This window comes from Carassius gibelio, chromosome A9, assembly GCF_023724105.1.
Source record: "Carassius gibelio isolate Cgi1373 ecotype wild population from Czech Republic chromosome A9, carGib1.2-hapl.c, whole genome shotgun sequence".
Classification (NCBI taxonomy): Eukaryota; Metazoa; Chordata; class Actinopteri; order Cypriniformes; family Cyprinidae; genus Carassius; species Carassius gibelio.
In genome coordinates this window covers 3,859,458-3,876,737 of record NC_068379.1, presented here as the reverse complement: position 1 = coordinate 3,876,737, position 17,280 = coordinate 3,859,458, and the positions used below count along the sequence as shown (strand labels likewise).

Below are 17,280 nucleotides of genomic sequence, written 5' to 3'. Positions count from 1 at the left end.
ATCAAACACTAAACACTAGAAATTTAAATTGATTAAAGTTTTCAAACACTAAGTTGTACATAAAATAAAGATTACTTTAATCTACAAATATTATTGATTTCCCTTTTTTTTATTTTGTCCGTTGATTAACACACATCACAGAAGCTGGTTATTTTGGCTGCTTTAAGAGCTGCTGCTGCTGAACGTGATGCAGATATGACATGCATCACATTTCTCACAGCTCTTTACCTTTTCTGACCCACTTCAGGTCATAAAGTCTCTACTAATGAGCTGATGAGTTGAATCGATGTGTAAGATGAGCGAGATGAGCAGTTTTGAAAACCACTGCATTTTAGAGGCATGTTCTTAAATGTGACTCAGTGTTGCGTGAAGTACAGACTGTACGGATTGTCAACACATTCCACCGCTGTTTGGCCAGATGAGACGCAAACTATGTTTTCTTGACTAGATAACCAGTGTCTCGCTAGTAAAGTTTTGATGGATGAAGACTGCAATCAAGGTAAAGATGACGTTGGCATAAAGGAGTCATACAGTAAGCATGCCTGAGTCAATTATAATAATCTGAGTATGAGTGCTCTTGACGCACTGATCACACATTGTATTTATGCACAGGCACAGACATTTCTGTACATGATTCCACAAACATTCACAATAGTGTTTAGTTATTCTGAATGCATCCATGTACTGTAGTTGATATATGCAGGCAACAGCTGATTGGTTTAGGAGTTTTTGGCATCTCCATGTGGTCATGTTCAGTATCGCAACTTGACTTCTCTAAAATGTAAAAAAGTTATTTGGCGCTACACTGTACATATGTGTGTATGTGGTTATATGTGCTCATTATAACATATGGTTCTTTGGTGTCCTTTTGGAGTTTCTAAGTGTCCTTTTTTGGAAAGACATCTAAATTTATCTTGAAAAAAGCCAGCAGAAAATAAATTTTTGAGAATCACTTCAGTCTTTTGGTTTACTTTACTGGACATAGCAAATAATAATAATAAAATAATAAAAAAAAAACATTTAAAACGAGATAAATGGTCTATGCTTCATTTCATGAAGTGTGAGATTTATTGTGATTAATTATTAATCAATTAATCAATTGCAAAAGTTCTTTCTGGTCCTTGAATCTGATTGGCTGAGAGCCTTTTACAGCAGAACTCCAACCGAATGTCATTGTCACAGTGAGTGTCATGGCGGATGCTCAAATCCAAGTTATTTTTATAAAATGATGTTAGTTATGTAGTTTTAAGAGTATTTTACACTTCAAATATGCAGTTTGTTTATAAAGATACAATCTATTTGAAAATTAGCTTCAATGTTTTTGTTGAAGCCAGGGAGTCGCCAGCCGTTCAGCACTCATGAACCTGCCTAGTACAGCCTTGCCTCGGCCAGATCTTTTGGGTAAATCTAACAGTCTTTGGTCTCATTAATCTATTATTTGTTCCAGATCAAAAAATAGGCTGAGGGCAAAGTCGCATTTGGTCATATTTCACATAACTTTAATGATATATATCACAGTGCCACTTTTTTCTTTCTTCTTTTTTTACTGAATTGAGTCCATGGTGCAAGAAAGTAGTTCTGCACAAAAGATAACTATTTTTTTATTTACACACACTGAACTGTTGTATAAATGCAATATCACACTTGTAGCCTTGCAATATAGCATATCGCACGTCCACTCCTGTGATATTGCTCACACACACACACACACAGACACACACTTATATGTAAATATATTAGGGGTGTAACAGTACATGTTTTCGTCCTGAACCGTCACAGTACAGATCGGATAATGCAATCAGATGACAAATACAGTCAGTCATAGGCAATCATATCGAATTTTGGATATTTTGGAATAAATAAATGCAACTTTGGTGATCATAAGACATTCTTTTTTCAAAAACATTAACTTATAGCTCTAAGGTGAACCTACTGCATGGTTTATCTGAGATCATCATGTGTGGGTTCAACACAGGTATTCCAAAAAACAATGAAGTTTCTTGGAAAGAAAGCGACTGTTGTCGACTGCACTTCCTGACCCATTGTGTCCACTTGCACTGAAAAATCCCCTCATTACTGCTCCAAATTAGCCAAGAAAAGGGGTCTTACAGTTAAGACACTTATGTCTTATCGCACATATAACCACAGTTTATCGGGCCAGTTTATCATTTTCCTCCCTCTGATTATGGATGCCAGATTTTTTCTTCACTGTAGAATGTGTGAAAGAAGATGTGGGCTGCGCTGGAACATGACCCATGCATTTCTCTGCTTAATGTCTTTCTTTTGATGTCCTCGTTGTTCAGTCTTACAGTAGCTCTTTGTGATTTTTTGCTTTGGTTCTTCAGAACTCTAATTCCTAGCGATTGTCCTCCTCATGCATGTCCTTCTCCTCTCCTCATGTTGACTGATAATTTGTTTAGAATTGCTGTTCTCTTAACAGACACACATCAGTGCAGAAATTGTGAACTGAATACTAAAATTAATTTAGTAAATGCTAAATATTAAATATAAAATGTGTGCTGCCTGAGTGAATATGAATATTATATTCAGTTTACCAATATTCTTGCTTGTGTAATAGGGCTAAACTAATGTGCCAAATTGCTATGTTGTATAACATCCTCAAACAATGTAAAATTGGGCTACTGTACTACAACTGTTACAAGTATATTTGGTTCCATTACATGGAACAAATAAGCCAACACGTTTTTAGACCGTCTGCATCTTACAAAGTCTACCAATACCCCTTACTTGTGGAAAAATCACTGTAACACATGGCCTTTAGTGCTTTTTTTGCATTATCCTCAGTAGCTCTACTTTATTACATTTCAAAGTACCATAGTGTTTACTTGAAACTAGACTTTACCACAGGCAAGTGCTGTAGAAACACTGAGTCACTGAGGCAGGAACATTTCGTTTGTCAAAGGTCCATATTCTCTGCTCAGACATGTGACATGCACACGGCATTGCACTAAAACAAGGATGTTTATGCATTCTGGATGGGCACACATGCACAGAAAAGTTACAAGCAAAGAGGATGTTGGGGATAGGGGTGTCAAAATTAATAGTTTCTACGGTGCATTGCGATGCAGACGAGGACGATTCGGTTTCGGTTCAGTAATAGACCATAACCGGTTATAATGTAGGCTACTGACGCATTTCTGACGTGACAGAGTCGTATGTGACAATAACGGCACATTACATTAGCGATAACTGGAAGATTTTGTCTCATGTGCTGCAAACGAGAGCCGTTTATGAGTCTTACACGGGTGCTCATCTGGCAGAGCTACTGTCTCATGTCGTGGATGAATGGCAGCTATCACATAAGGATGTAGTGCTTGTAACAGATAATGCTTCGAACATGATCGCTGCAGCTCAATTCGGAAAAATCCCCCTAGTAACATGCTTCGCGCATACGCTGAATCTGGCATCCCAGCGCGCGCGCTTAAAGTGGGCGCGCTCTCCAGGCTTTTGGACAGAATCCGAAACACTGCTGAAGTGCAGATTTAGGTTTTTGTATATTGATTATATTCAAGTAGGTTTGGCCTCTTGTTTATTTTGATTTGTAATTTAATTTCATGTTTATACATTTGTCAATATTTAAATGTTTTACAAAAAAGTACACTGCACTATATACGTATTTAAGTACACTCCCTGCATTATGCACTTTTAGTACTTACATTTGTGTGTTTTAATCTAATGCTGCTGTTGCCTCTGTGCCCAGACTTGAGTTTTATTTGATGTTTGATACATTCAAGAAGCGTGTTTCAGGTAAAATTAAAGGTTCAGTTTACATATCTAACTGCTTGTATTTATTGACAAAATTGTATACATGTGAAGCAAAATTGAAAAATAAGGATGCAGTGCATTATCAATGCATTGTGATGCATCAAGATAATCGAATCAAACTGAATCGATGACTTGATAATCGTAATCGAACCGAACCGTGAGACCAGTGTAGGTTCACACCTCTAGTTGGGGAATGTAAATATTTAGGCTCAATGAGGGAATGAATCATTCAATGTTGTAAAAGCACACCAGTCACTTCAGAACAGTAGTGCCTCAACACACTTGTTTCCAGGCAATGCCAAAATGTTGCAACCAGAGATCACCAGACATTCATAATTCTGATAAACGGGGATGATAATAGGCCGGAAATGATGAAGTGGTAATAAAACTAATCCTAACATTCTTAAGAGAGCTGCACTTTTGAAAGTGATGTAGATTGCAGAGTAAATTCCTGTGGACATTTCAGAATTGACCTCTGCTGTATGTCTTAACTTTGGTTATTTTAATTAACCATTTGTGATCCATGAAAGACAACATGTCAAGGGCAGAAAAGAGATTAAAAGTTTCCATACTTTTCCTTGTGAAGAAGAATTGAAATGAAATCAAAATGTATTATAGTTTAAATTCATATTAAATGCAGTTAGTTGAACTGAAAACTTGTTTTTATTATTATTATTATTATTTTAACTGCCTATGTAAGACGTTTTTGACTACCTATGTAGAGTAGGACTTAAGTACATTTTTATATCTAATTTCAAAATTACTTCTATTGTCTTTGAGGGGTTAAAGTGTACTTCCTAATGCACTGACAACTATTTATGGTAAACTAAAATATAGTTTAATGCCATTTCTATTCACACTTGTATGTCATGTATTTCTAATGATGGCATTGTTGTAATTTCAACATATTTTATCTTTGATGTGATATTGAATAACACTAGACTTAAAATTAGAATCAAGTACTTTACATGTGTTGTAGTATGTTATTAAACACATCAAAATAAGTGTACTTCTTTAAAGCAGGACAAAAGCATGTTTATTACAACAATTTATTAAAGTAAACTTAATTTGATGTTTATTGTTTTGTATTTAAGTGTACTTGCAGTGAATGTGTGAAAACTACCTGAAAGTGTACTCTAAGTATACTTAAGAGGCCTTTTATTTATTAACATTATATATATATAATGTTTTCCAACATGGTGTTTAGCAATTTAACACCTAAAAGCCTCATGATTTGCAAAAAAAAATGAAGATTAAATGTCTGTTTTTTTTATTTTTTTATTCAGTTGTGATATTTAATATAGATGTACAGTGTGTTTTACTGTTTTGTGCGTGCTGCTCTTTCCCAGCTTTGGGAAAAGTTCACACAAGACAAAAACTTCATACCAGTATAAGGTCAAGAGGGTTGCTTTTTGACACAGGACATGGGTGGAGCCACTACAGCTCTTTTTGGGAACTACCCTTTCAGTGTGGGCCAACTTCATACTCACTCAGATGCATACACTATGTAGATCTAAAGAATGTACATCTGCTACAAAACCAACACATCCCAAAAATGTCACAGACTGTGCTACTTGCAGTGTCACTCAGACTGAGAGCTTCTCAGCATAGGTCTTCCCCTCTGAACAATTTTACATCCTGCCTCGATCCCTCTAATAGAACACAATAGATTTTACCCCGATTGTTTTGCTTTTTTGACCAAGCAGATCATTTTGGAAGCATTTTTCCTGTCATTATGACCAACAGACATCTTTTACGCAGTGTTGGTCCACGCATTCAAACCAGAATAAAGTGCACACTTTTACTTCATGTGCACAACCTCAGAAACCATGCTGTGAACACATCCATTTCCTCTTCCCTTATATGGGCGAAGGAATTTCCAACAGAAGACACTGCGGAATTACATGCAGTGCATAAATACAGTTTTTTTTTTTTTACTGCAATTATTTTTTAAAAGCTCTCCTGCTAAATTAACTAGTATATCCTTGCGGCACTTTTATATTCATTTTATTTGTGCTGTTAATATTTCACTTTCCTTATTTTTCTATTCAAACATAGGTCAAACAACAAGAGTAATTGACCTCAAGGGATTAACATAATATCATAAAATCTTTCCACACAATCAACAAACAAAAGATGATTCAAATGACCATATTTTGAACTTCCTGACAATCAAACTTTCCCATCCCTTCCCAAAATGCTATTCTTAAAATGTTTCCGTAAGAAAGGGGTCAAATAAAGTGCTTAATATCCATGACAGACAATAAGTTATAACTATAAAACATACTTAAGGGTATCTAATGCTGTAAAATAGCTCAAAATGCTTTTCAAATGACAGATCTGAGCATTGATAAATTATGTCAGAGCTTTAATTAAATCATTAATCATGTGTATGGCAGGCTAACAGCATAATTACTGAGATAAATGCAGATACATCTGTTTTACCCACACAAAACTCACACCAGCTGCCCTCCATTACACATGGAAATCATAATATCCAGCTCTCAATTAAAAAAAAAAAAAAAAAGTCAGAGACTCAATGTGTTTATGGGTGTGATCATGTTAGATTTAGACTGAATCCAAATATTTGGAAAACTTCCAAAATGTGCAAAACTGGGTTTAGGAAATTGAATTTTCTTCATCATGCACCATATATTATTTGCTGCCCAAGTGAGGTCACCTACAATGACCATACCCTGCAGGCCGGATCATTGCCTGACTAAAAATAGCTTGGCCTGCATGAAACCTGAAATCATTACACTCCTTGTACCAGTATAATGCACAACCTCAGCCTTCTGCTGTCACAAGGTTTTGATCAGGGAGGCAGACAATCTGATAAGGCTTTAGACAAGGAGGCGTCTTCTTTTCACTGAAATTAGTTTAAATTAGTTGTAAAATATTTCTACCTTGTACAGAGAGTTCCCAGCAGAAACACGTTCTGTATTTTTTTAGAATGGCTGACCTAAAGACCAAAAGGGCCTCTGAGTAATGAAAAAATCGATAAATTATGACCAACTTAATACCATATAAACACTTAAATAGATAAATGTTGACTAATTAAATTAGCAAAAGAATCTTTTAAAATAATTGTTACTTTTATGTTCTTTTATACTTTCTTCCAAAACTTTGTAACTACATTCTCTATTCATATGGCTTTTTGACATTTCATCTGTAGTATCACTTTGCTGTGTTGTTAAAACCATGTAAAACTTATGAAAACAGTTTTTCTGAAAGAAAACCTTTCACTGACTGCATCACAATCTCTTTTAGTGCAAACTGCCATTTCAGATGCTATTACTGTTCAAAATAAACATCAGCAGACAACCTTGGAATGGACCTGACTGAAACTTGAGAGCAAACTAATACTGTGAGTCTGGGAGTGACTGAATTATATGGCGTTATTTTTTAGTCAAAAGTTATAAGCGTGTAAGACATGCTCACGAGCACATTGTTATTTCACACGTGCAAAAATGAACCTTCAGCTGGCATGATAAAAGTAATCGCGCACAAATTCAACAACCGAGAGGTGTACATGTAGCTGCGAGCGCAACGGGCTTCTGCTCACGGAGTGCTGGTTTGCTTGCGCAGTGGTTTGCTTGCGTTAATGGTAACTTACTTAACAAAACGTAGGCTTCTTCATTCGCTAATATATTCATAAATGGTAATTGATGTAACTATGATCTGTACAGCATTTTATGCATGCAGAGACATTTTATATATATTAAAAAACTCTTTCTAATTCATTCCCACTCTTCTTCGGTGGTAACTTAGCCCAACTCCGTGCTTCCTGTAATGAGAGCTGTCAATCAAGGTACAAGGATGTCCCTGTGTGAAAGTGTCCAATCATGAGAGGGTCAGTACCCTCCTTGGTTTCCGCCCCCAAATTGTGAAAAGTCATGTAGACTCGAGGGAGCAGAAATCAGCTGAGCGAGCAGAAATCCACTGCACAAGCAGAGTTAACCTATGAGAGTATGCCAGGCGCTCGCTCGCAGCTACATGTACACCTCTCGGTTGTTGAATTTGTGCGCGAGTACTTTTATCATGCCCGCTGAAGGTTCATTTTTGTGTGTGTGAAATAACAATGTGCTCGTGAGCATGTCTTACACGCTCATAACTTTTGACTAAAAAATAACACCATATAATTATTATATAATGGTTTTGTGAACTGAGCCATTGGAATTATGAGATTATAAAATCACCTTATGTAGTATGCAATCTCTTCTTTAAAAAAACAAGGTGCCAAGATGCATACCACAGCTAGATCTACAGCTAATAGAATGAGGTTACAGCTGAAGGAGCTTGTACAGGCGGCTGGAAAACTATCAGCTCTTTTGAACTTGCTGTGTTTGCTGCTGGTGATGGCTGGTTGCCAGAAACACATATGAGCATGTGGATCAGGAAAAGAAAGACGTTCTCATGTTGAAATCATCCTCAAGACTGTAAGAAGAGTTCACATACTCATCATAACTCATGTGGAGACTGCTGTCCAGTGGTAAAGCTACTACTATATTGTCCAGAGACAGCAATAAGTCTGTACAAAACATAATTAACAGTGATTATGATAACCTATTGAACAACCTATAATCTATACCGTCCAAATGAGAGTCCAAACAGCTGATAAAACATCACAATAAACCAAAAGTAATCCACACGAGTCCAGTCCATCGATTAACATCTTATGTAGTGAAGAGCTGTGTTTGTAAGGTACAAATCCTTAGTTGAAGCATTTTATCTTTTAAACTGTGACTTCAGGCCAAAATACGAGTCCGTAATCCATAATGTTTCCTCAAGTGAAAAAGTAAATTCCCTGTTGTCCTCTCATATCAAAATGCACCGAGATATATTGTCTTAAACTGTTTTTCTAGTTAATGGTGCTTGATCTGTGCACATTTCATTCCTGATTCAGACAAGATTATTATTATTTTTTTTTCACAGGGAAAAGCAATATCATAGAACAGGACTCATATTCTAGGCCAGTGCAACAGATTGATGTTAAAAAAGTCTTAATGTTTTTTTTTTGTTTTTTTTTTCAAACACACAGCTTTTTACTTTACAATATGTTAATTGATGGACTGGAGTGGTGTGGATTATTGTCATGTTTTTATTAGCTTTTTGTACTCTCATTCTGACGGCACCCATTCACTGCAGAGGATCCACTGGTGAGCAAGTGATGTTATGCTACATTTCTCCAAATCTGAAGAAGAAACAAATTTATCTACATCTTGGATGGCCTGAGGGTGAGTCAATTAAAAAAAAAAAAAAATTGGGTGAACTATTCCTTTAAAGCTTGCATTCATCTTTCTCCATTTTTGAGTGCAACACCCACATCTCGACATCCAATTAATAACCGATGCATAAAACTAATTCCTATCCTACAGGTTTTATTTTTCAACAATCCATTATATACTCGGATATGCATCACAACACAGAAGAAAAGATCTGTCACTGTATTATTTTAACAACCTTCTTAGAAATTATTTTTTTAACATTAACATTGAGATTCTAGAAACCAGTTGATTATATTACCACCAACAACCATCGGCAAAATTAAATGTGGCTTTAAAATCAAACAAGCTTTGAATGAAAGGAACATGCACACTGAAAAGATCTGTAAATGGCAAACATTTGTGAATTGCATAGGAGGAACTTGTAATACAAACAAGGACACTCCCACTAATCTTAAGGTTTCGTTGAGCGTGTAGGACCATAAATGATGCACAAATCTGACAACACAATCTGTACTTAATTTTGTCCACTTAATATAGTAAAATTAAAAGCACACTTACTGCATTGACCTCAGTTGTAAGTATAATGACTGCAAAGCACAACAGAAAACACCTGCAATATGAAAAAATGAGTGACTTAAAATACAAGGGAAACACATAATTCTACAACACCAAGAAAAAAAAAAACAGATTTTACCTGAATGTGTTCCAGTGCTGTAGATGGTTCTCACCCTCCATGTGAGCCAGAAAACAGATGAAATCTCTCCTTCTGCCGAATTCCGGAATCTGATCTGAAAGTTGCAGATTTATGATCTGAAAGTTACAAGTTAATTCTCACTGTTCTAAGCCTATCTGAACAGCAGCATAATCCTTGTTCATATTTAAAGCAGTAGATAATTAGTTCATATTTAAATTTTATGTCCTGGTATCTTTGTAGATCTCATGTTCCTTTTTAATATGCGTAAGGCTGTGTTTTGGAACATGCTAACTGATCTCTATCAGGTCAAACATGTCATTAGCTTAAAGACATTTATGGACCAGCAACGATCATACTAGCTCAAGGCTATCACTCTATAGTTGCTAGTCGTTTCTTATAGCTAACATGTTCCAAAACACAGCTACCATTTGGTACCATTCAATGTGTCAGACAGTCTGTTTTGTTATTATTTAAAAGTGTTAAGTTAAAAAGTACACATTTAAACTTCATATTTTTATTCTTAAGCCAACTACTGTCCATTATTGAAAGTGAAGTAACGGCAGAAGTTTACCTCACATAGCGCACGCTCCAGTCTCAAGCGCGCAACCCCGATGCGTCTCGCGCTTTGGGAAAGTTGGTTGTCTAACCTAAAATCCACCGTGCCAAAGCTGTTTTAAGATAATTACTTATCTCCAAGACTTAAACTTCCCCTAACAATGCTGAAACGCTCTAAACAGGGTTGTCTCGGTGCGTGTTGATGGGTGGTTGTTGTCCTGACAGGGGGTGTGGTGGCTCTTCTACAAGACATTACTTCCCAGAATAGTCACATAACGTCTTGAGCAAAGATGCAGACAAACGTATAGTTCAAGCTCGGGGGAAAGAGAGGCAATTAATAATTGCTCGGAACGGAGAAGAATCCGTCAGCAGCGCGTCCGTTTGGACATTATTCATAGCTGTGAAGATGCGGCTTCCACGCGTCACTGTTTTTCTTCTCACGGTCTCTTTGAGCATAGACAAGGGTACTGCTAAGGTAAGTCCATCTAAAAACTAAGAAATGTTAAGTTTTATGCGTTTTATTAGGAATGTCGTCGGTTTGGACATGAGGAGTTCCGTTATACGCGTCTTACGCTCAGCTTCCACTTTAGATTTCACGTGAGACCATTGACTAAGTTAAAGGCTGTGATATAACTTTTGTGTCTAACGATTCGAAATGGCAAACAGCAAACCAAAATGCAATTTACGGAAGAAACCCTAAAGATTTGAATAGCCTACGACCTACGCTGTAACTACAATGATGAACATTGGTCTCTACATAATTGTCAAAGACATGTTGCCTATATTAAAACTATTTATAGCACGGCAGTTGTTTTGACAGTTTAGTAGATTCATGCACTTTTGTGGTTTGGTAGTTTTATTAGTTCAGCAGTTTGACACAGATTCGATCTTACTTATAATGCCGAAGTATCTTGATGTGTTGTCATGAAGTAAATTTGTTCTGTGGCGTTTCTCAACAGTTTATATTTGCCACTCCTCTTGGTTTCGCCTGAGAGTTGTTAGCCATACCCCACCCTCTCAGTTCACTTTCAAAATACTTTATTGGAATGATTGTTTAAGATAAAATATTGCCAAAACAAATAAAACCGGAGACTGGGAAAAAATTATAAAATAAAACAAAATAGGGTTCCAGAAATGTTTCAGAAAAAAAGAAAAGAAAAATGCATTGTGCAGTAGACCACAATAGAATGACAAATATATTCAATAAGACATTACTGTTACACCAGTAACACCTGCATTTGATCATGTTTGTCTGAATCTGACTTTTTCTTTGGCTAGACCATGGTTAACAGCAGACAAACATGGCTCCTTCTTTCATAGTGTTATATGCTTGTGTGCACACTGCTACACTTAACACAAATTTGTAAACTTATTTTTAACCATCTGGACCTTGTGTTCTATTTGTTAAAGGCATTTTACCACTCATCTAAGAAATCAGTATAACGTATGAATGAGATCCATTTTTAGCCAAGCCAAAATTTTGTCCTGCATATAGTTGCATTAGGATATAAATGCATTCATCAGAAAGAGCTATACCGGACATGTGCTTTTATTGGGGGAGTGCCTGTGGATGGGGCTCCAGCGTGAAGCACGATCAGATTGAGGATTCGGGAAGTGACAGGTGTGGGCGATAAGACCTATCCTATAGGATTATTTATTGTGAAGATAATGAATTCACAAATCCGTTACATCTGGTGATGATGTGGAATTTCTGAATGCATGGCACATCTGCTGGATGAATCAGCTACCATTGATAATGCAGATATTTGCATGACTATCATATTCTATCATATTCCAGTAGAATTTGTTGATAGATTAACACATTACTACAAGCAATCTAAACTAGTTTGATTTAGACTGGTGTGTCACATAGCTACAGTATGCTGAATAATCTACACTCACCTAAAGGATTCTTAGGAACACCTGTTCAATTTCTCATTAATGCAATTATCTAGTCAACCAATCACATGGCAGTTGCTTCAATGCATTTGGGGTTGAGGTCCTGGTCAAGACAATCTCCTGAACTCCAAACTGAATGTCAGAATGGGAAAAAAGGTGATTAAAGCAATTTTGAGAGTGGCATGGTTGTTGGTGCCAGACGGGCCGGTCTGAGTATTTCACAATCTGCTCAGTTACTGGGAGATTGCAAGATTTTGAAATTGCAAGAGCTCACCAAAGTTGGACCGTTGAAGACTGGAAAAATGTTGCCTGGTCTGATGAGTCTCGATTTCTGTTGAGACATTCAGATGGTAGAGTCAGAATTTGGTGTAAACCGAAGGAGAACATGGATCCATCATGCCTTGTTACCACTGTGCAGACTGATGGTGGGGGTATAATGTTGTGGGGGTGTTTTCTTGGCACACTTTAGGCCCCTTAGTGCCAATTTGGTTTCGTTTAAATTCCACAGCCTACCTGAGCATTGTTTCTGACCATGCCCATCCCTTTATGACCACCATATACCCATCCTCCGATGGCTACTTCCAGCAGGATAATGCACCATGTCACAACGCTTGAATCATTTCAAATTGGTTTCTTGAACATGACGATGAGTTCACTGTTCACTGTACTATAATGGCCACCAGATCTCAGCCCAATAGAGCATCTTTGGGATGTGGTGGAACGGGAGCTTCGTGCCCTGGATGTGCATCCCACAAATCTCCATCAACTGCAAGATGCTATCCTATCAATATGGGCCAACATTTCTAAAGAATGCTTTCAGCACCTTGTTGAATCAATGGCAGAATTAAGGCAGTTCTGAAGGCGAAAGGAGGTCAAACACAGTATTAGTATGGTGTTCCTAATAATCCTTTAGGTGAGTGTATATACTCCAGATTGTTCTCCGGCATGAATAAAAACAGACTTTATGTTCTCTCAGCACTTCTTCGCGATCTATCTATCTATCTATCTATCTATCTATCTATCTATCTATCTATCTATCTATCTATCTATCTGTCTGTCTGTCTGTCTGTATGTCTGTCTGTCTGTCTGTCTGTAAACCTTTATAATTACAAACGACTGGAAAGGTCATGATAATCCTGTAAAGGAAAGAAAAGAATGCAGTAAATTGGCATAGACTGTTAGGTGAAATGGACTGAAAAGAATCCTTTCCAAATCCTCTCTAAATCTTTGCAGCATCAGTTGTATAGTGTGTGTGGCCCAGCATAAATCGTGTGTTTGTTTTCTCTCTTGAGAGATCTCTAAATATTTGTCAAAAATTAGTTCATGATGACCAAAAATCGGAATGTCACTCTTTCGACAGTTTCTTGCAAATAGAAGGATGAATGATATCCCTAACAAACAAATATTTGTTTATAATATCTATGTACGTCTGTCTATATCAGTGGCACAGAAATAGCCTACATCCCCAGTTTATTCATTCAGAAAACCTTCTTCTTCGTCTATATTTGTACATTAAGGGAAGGGCAGTGATTCCTGGTGATTAGTGATAAGTTTCCGTTGAAAATGTCTTTCAAAGCTTGTTTTCAATTTTGACTCTCATAAAGTTCATATCAGATTATTGGCCCTAGCACACTTCCTTTAATTGATTCACTTCATTAGGATGGTAGCACAGAATAGATTATCCACTTGAATGCAGTGCAGAAACAGGCAAAGTACATAAATTAAGGTGAAATCAGTAAACCTAAGTTATCCACAACCAAAATCACACCCCAAGGCCAAAACCACAGTGTGCACCAATAACAACTCAGATGTCCTATTTACATTTCGTTGCATTGCTCTTGATCAGTGACATTGTTTTGGAATTTGATCCGATTATGCACATTAGATTGACACTTCGTGTTATGGTCTGGCTCATGGATAGTCCATACTGTATGACATACTGTAATTTTCATCAGCAGCACAGTGTGCTGAGTTCCATGCACACCATCTGCATGTAGCCTAATTATGTGTCCATGTAGAACTCAAAAAACAAAGGTCCACTAAAAAGTGCACGTGTTGGATGCGTACATCCATGCTCACAGTCAGTGAACTGTACTCTGAAAGGCTTACATGCTCAACTGTGTGCTAGAAAGGGCAGAAAATGAAGTATATCCAGGTCTTAAGAATAATTTAACTCAATTTTTGCTGTATTTAAATTCACACACATCATCCTTATGTAGTTTATAAAGTGAATACACAACCATTTGTGTACTTTAATCAGTGTTATCACACCCTCTGATGAAAGAAATTCCTCAAGTGACTCGTGTTGTGTATATCTCTCAAGACTGCCAAGCCCATGAAAGTTTCATGTGTGTGGGTTGTCTTATTTTTGGAAACTGCACATGTAGTGATGGGTGTGAGAGAGAGAGTGAGTGGGGAGAAGGAGGATGGAAAAGGTCCAATTGGAGGGAAAAACATGTCGGACCTCACTAGGCTTACACACTGCCCCGCCTACGCCAGATTAGACTGTTCCAGCATCTCCCGAGAGAGGGTGGATGGAATGCCTGTGCAGAGGAAGCAACAGTTGCAACTGTTTATCTTGCTGAATCCCTGTTCTTTTACCCTTACCCTCAATATTTCTGAGTTTTTTTTTTTTTTTGCTTTCATCTCTGTAGAAAATAACCTATAGTCTCATGAAGCACTTACATGTGCTTGCTTTGCCAGCCAAGCTGCCCCAATAAACACTTTTTAATAGGGTACTCAGTATTTTATATGCATGTAATTCTCTACAAACTGTTGGTTGGACTGTCAACAAAAAGTTTGTAGGGATTGTAGAATTGCCTAAATTCAAGGCTTCCAAGTCATGGATTTTTTTACATGTAATTTACAGGCCTGGACAAGTCATGTAAGTCTGGCCTCCCCACTCGTGACTCTGTGGTAGAGCATTGTGATACATTGTGGATTCATTTCACAGGTAACACACATACATGCAAATGCAAAGCCTGAATGCACTGTAAGTTGCTTTGGATAAAAGTGTCTAAATGCATAAATGTAAATTAAAATCTCAAATAAAAATGTATGTATATATATATTGCAAATTATAACTATGGTTGCTCCAGAAATTGCTAAAAAAAATAGATATTGTGTCCATTAATAGAAATAGTAAAATAATGGAATTTCTTTGGTCAAAAGTTGTCAGAACTCTTGTGGGAATAATTTCCATTACCTTTATGAAACTTTTCCAATTATGCTGCTTGGTGCTTGGCATTCATGAATGAAAAACTCTTAAAATTTCTCAGTTGACTGAGAATTTTGAAATGGCCCTCAAATAACAAACACAATTCACACTAATTGATTCTAATATTATATGCATCCTTTCAAATATTGTTACCCTTTGATTTAAGAAGCAGCTAAAGAACTCTGAAACTTTCAGAAGGCCATTGCTTAAGTTCACAGGGCCTTGGACACAGACCCCACTTGGCTTGAGTCCTTAGTGATAGATCTTCATCTGATGAAGGCCTTGCCCTTACATTTCATGAATCCTGCTTAACTAGATTGTAAGAGGCAAATGGGGAAACCACAGAGGTGATCAGGTGAAACCAGTTTGTTATTATGGTCATCATTGTTTCGTAATAGTTGAGTATAAAATCATCTCAGTAATGTGCTGTTTGATGAATGTACATTTTATTACAACTGACCATGATTTTATGGCAGTGAAGTATAAAGTGAAATGTTATACTCCTCAAAGTGCAGTTCAACAATCTGACCGCACACACACACACACAACTTGTAAAATGCAGTTTTGTAATGGACTGTAAGGGTATTATTTTCTGGGTGGTCTGGGGAAACACCGTCCTTTTGCCCTTAACCTATTGATTTGCTGGACACAGAGTGCAGCAAGTTTTGGCATTACGTCAAGTCTTCACTTCTAAGATTATCTCAGTGGTGCATTAATACCACACAGAGAGAAAGATATGGGATGACTTGCTATGGATTAATGGAAGTAGATCTGTAGTTTCTTAATACTTATTAAATTTGCTGCCAGAGCATGATGAGAAAAAGACAAGAGCAGTGCTTCTTTAGCTCAAATAGTTAAGTATATCACAAGCAATGAAAAGGTCATGGGTTCAATTCCCAGAAAATGTGTGAAGTGGTTATAACTATGGCATTGATTTATACTCACACGCAACTATCTAGGAGCCACACCCAAGATGGATAAATACTCTGTGAAGCCTGCTCCACATGGCACTACCAGGCAACTGGAGTGTACCCTGTGAGCTTTGACATTTTTCACTGAATCTGTGTGCCCTCAAAACTGCATGTGTTTTCTTTCGCTGTAGTAAATCCTGTCTGTTTCACACTGCTATTGATTGCCTCATACTGGGACGAGCGTGAACAGTCACATAGGGTGTCCCAGATATCAGGCTCTCTCTGCAGGAATGTGGGTTAGTGGTCTCAGAAACTGGGACTCAGCCAGCCTTCCTGGCCAATAATACATGAAGGAGCCGTCCGCCCTGTCAATCAAAGAGGAACGGAGGATGTCTCAGAGAGGATGTCTGTGTTAATAGTATTAAAAACATGTCATCATTCATTATTATTAATCTGTTATATAAAAAATTGGCACCAGTACTGACTGTCCAGATACACTTGATGGTCAAGGCACAATTAGATGTGACCAGACCTACACAAAAGGGAAGGTGCAATCAATCAATCAATCAACCAGTAAAAGCAAAATATAACATACACTGTAAAAAATTTCTTGTTGTTTTTACAAAAACTTTTTGGCAGCTGTGGTTGCCAGAATAATTTTGTAAAAATACAGAAAACTGTAAACACATTTACGTCAAAAACTGTTAATTTTACAATATAAAGCTGTAATTTACAAACAAGAAAATGTGAATATAAACCAGTAAATTCAACAACACACAAAATTAAATCTGTTTTGTACCTTGAAAATACTGACAACCACCATAATAATAAAGATGGTACTGTATAAGAGAAAGCCACATGAAGTATCAAAGCTCATCACAAGTAGCTTCACCACAAGCAGAAGTATATATTAACATATAGAAGGTGCACATTTATGGAAACACAAAACACCATCATGGTAACACACGTGATACTTAAATAATGCAAAAA

General features: G+C 37.0%; 2 protein-coding genes across 2 annotated transcripts in view; one reads left to right on the top strand and one right to left on the bottom strand.

Moving 5' to 3' along the window:
* Positions 1–10,429, bottom strand: part of LOC128019449 (collagen alpha-2(IV) chain) — a 104,682-nt gene extending 94,253 nt beyond the window's left edge. Inside the window, exons 1-3 of the mRNA XM_052605436.1 lie at positions 10,280–10,429; positions 9,709–9,802; positions 9,573–9,624 (exon numbers count right to left, since the gene is read on the bottom strand). Of these exons, the coding sequence (XP_052461396.1) occupies positions 9,573–9,624; positions 9,709–9,749 (93 nt within the window). The 5' untranslated portion in view covers positions 9,750–9,802; positions 10,280–10,429. The remainder of the gene's footprint in view (positions 1–9,572; positions 9,625–9,708; positions 9,803–10,279) is intronic.
* Positions 10,430–10,595: 166 nt separating this feature from the next.
* The window catches only part of LOC128019450 (collagen alpha-1(IV) chain), a 50,697-nt gene continuing 44,012 nt past the window's right edge, over positions 10,596–17,280 (top strand). The window contains exon 1 of the mRNA XM_052605437.1: positions 10,596–10,738. Within this exon, the coding sequence (XP_052461397.1) occupies positions 10,670–10,738 (69 nt within the window). The 5' untranslated portion in view covers positions 10,596–10,669. The remainder of the gene's footprint in view (positions 10,739–17,280) is intronic.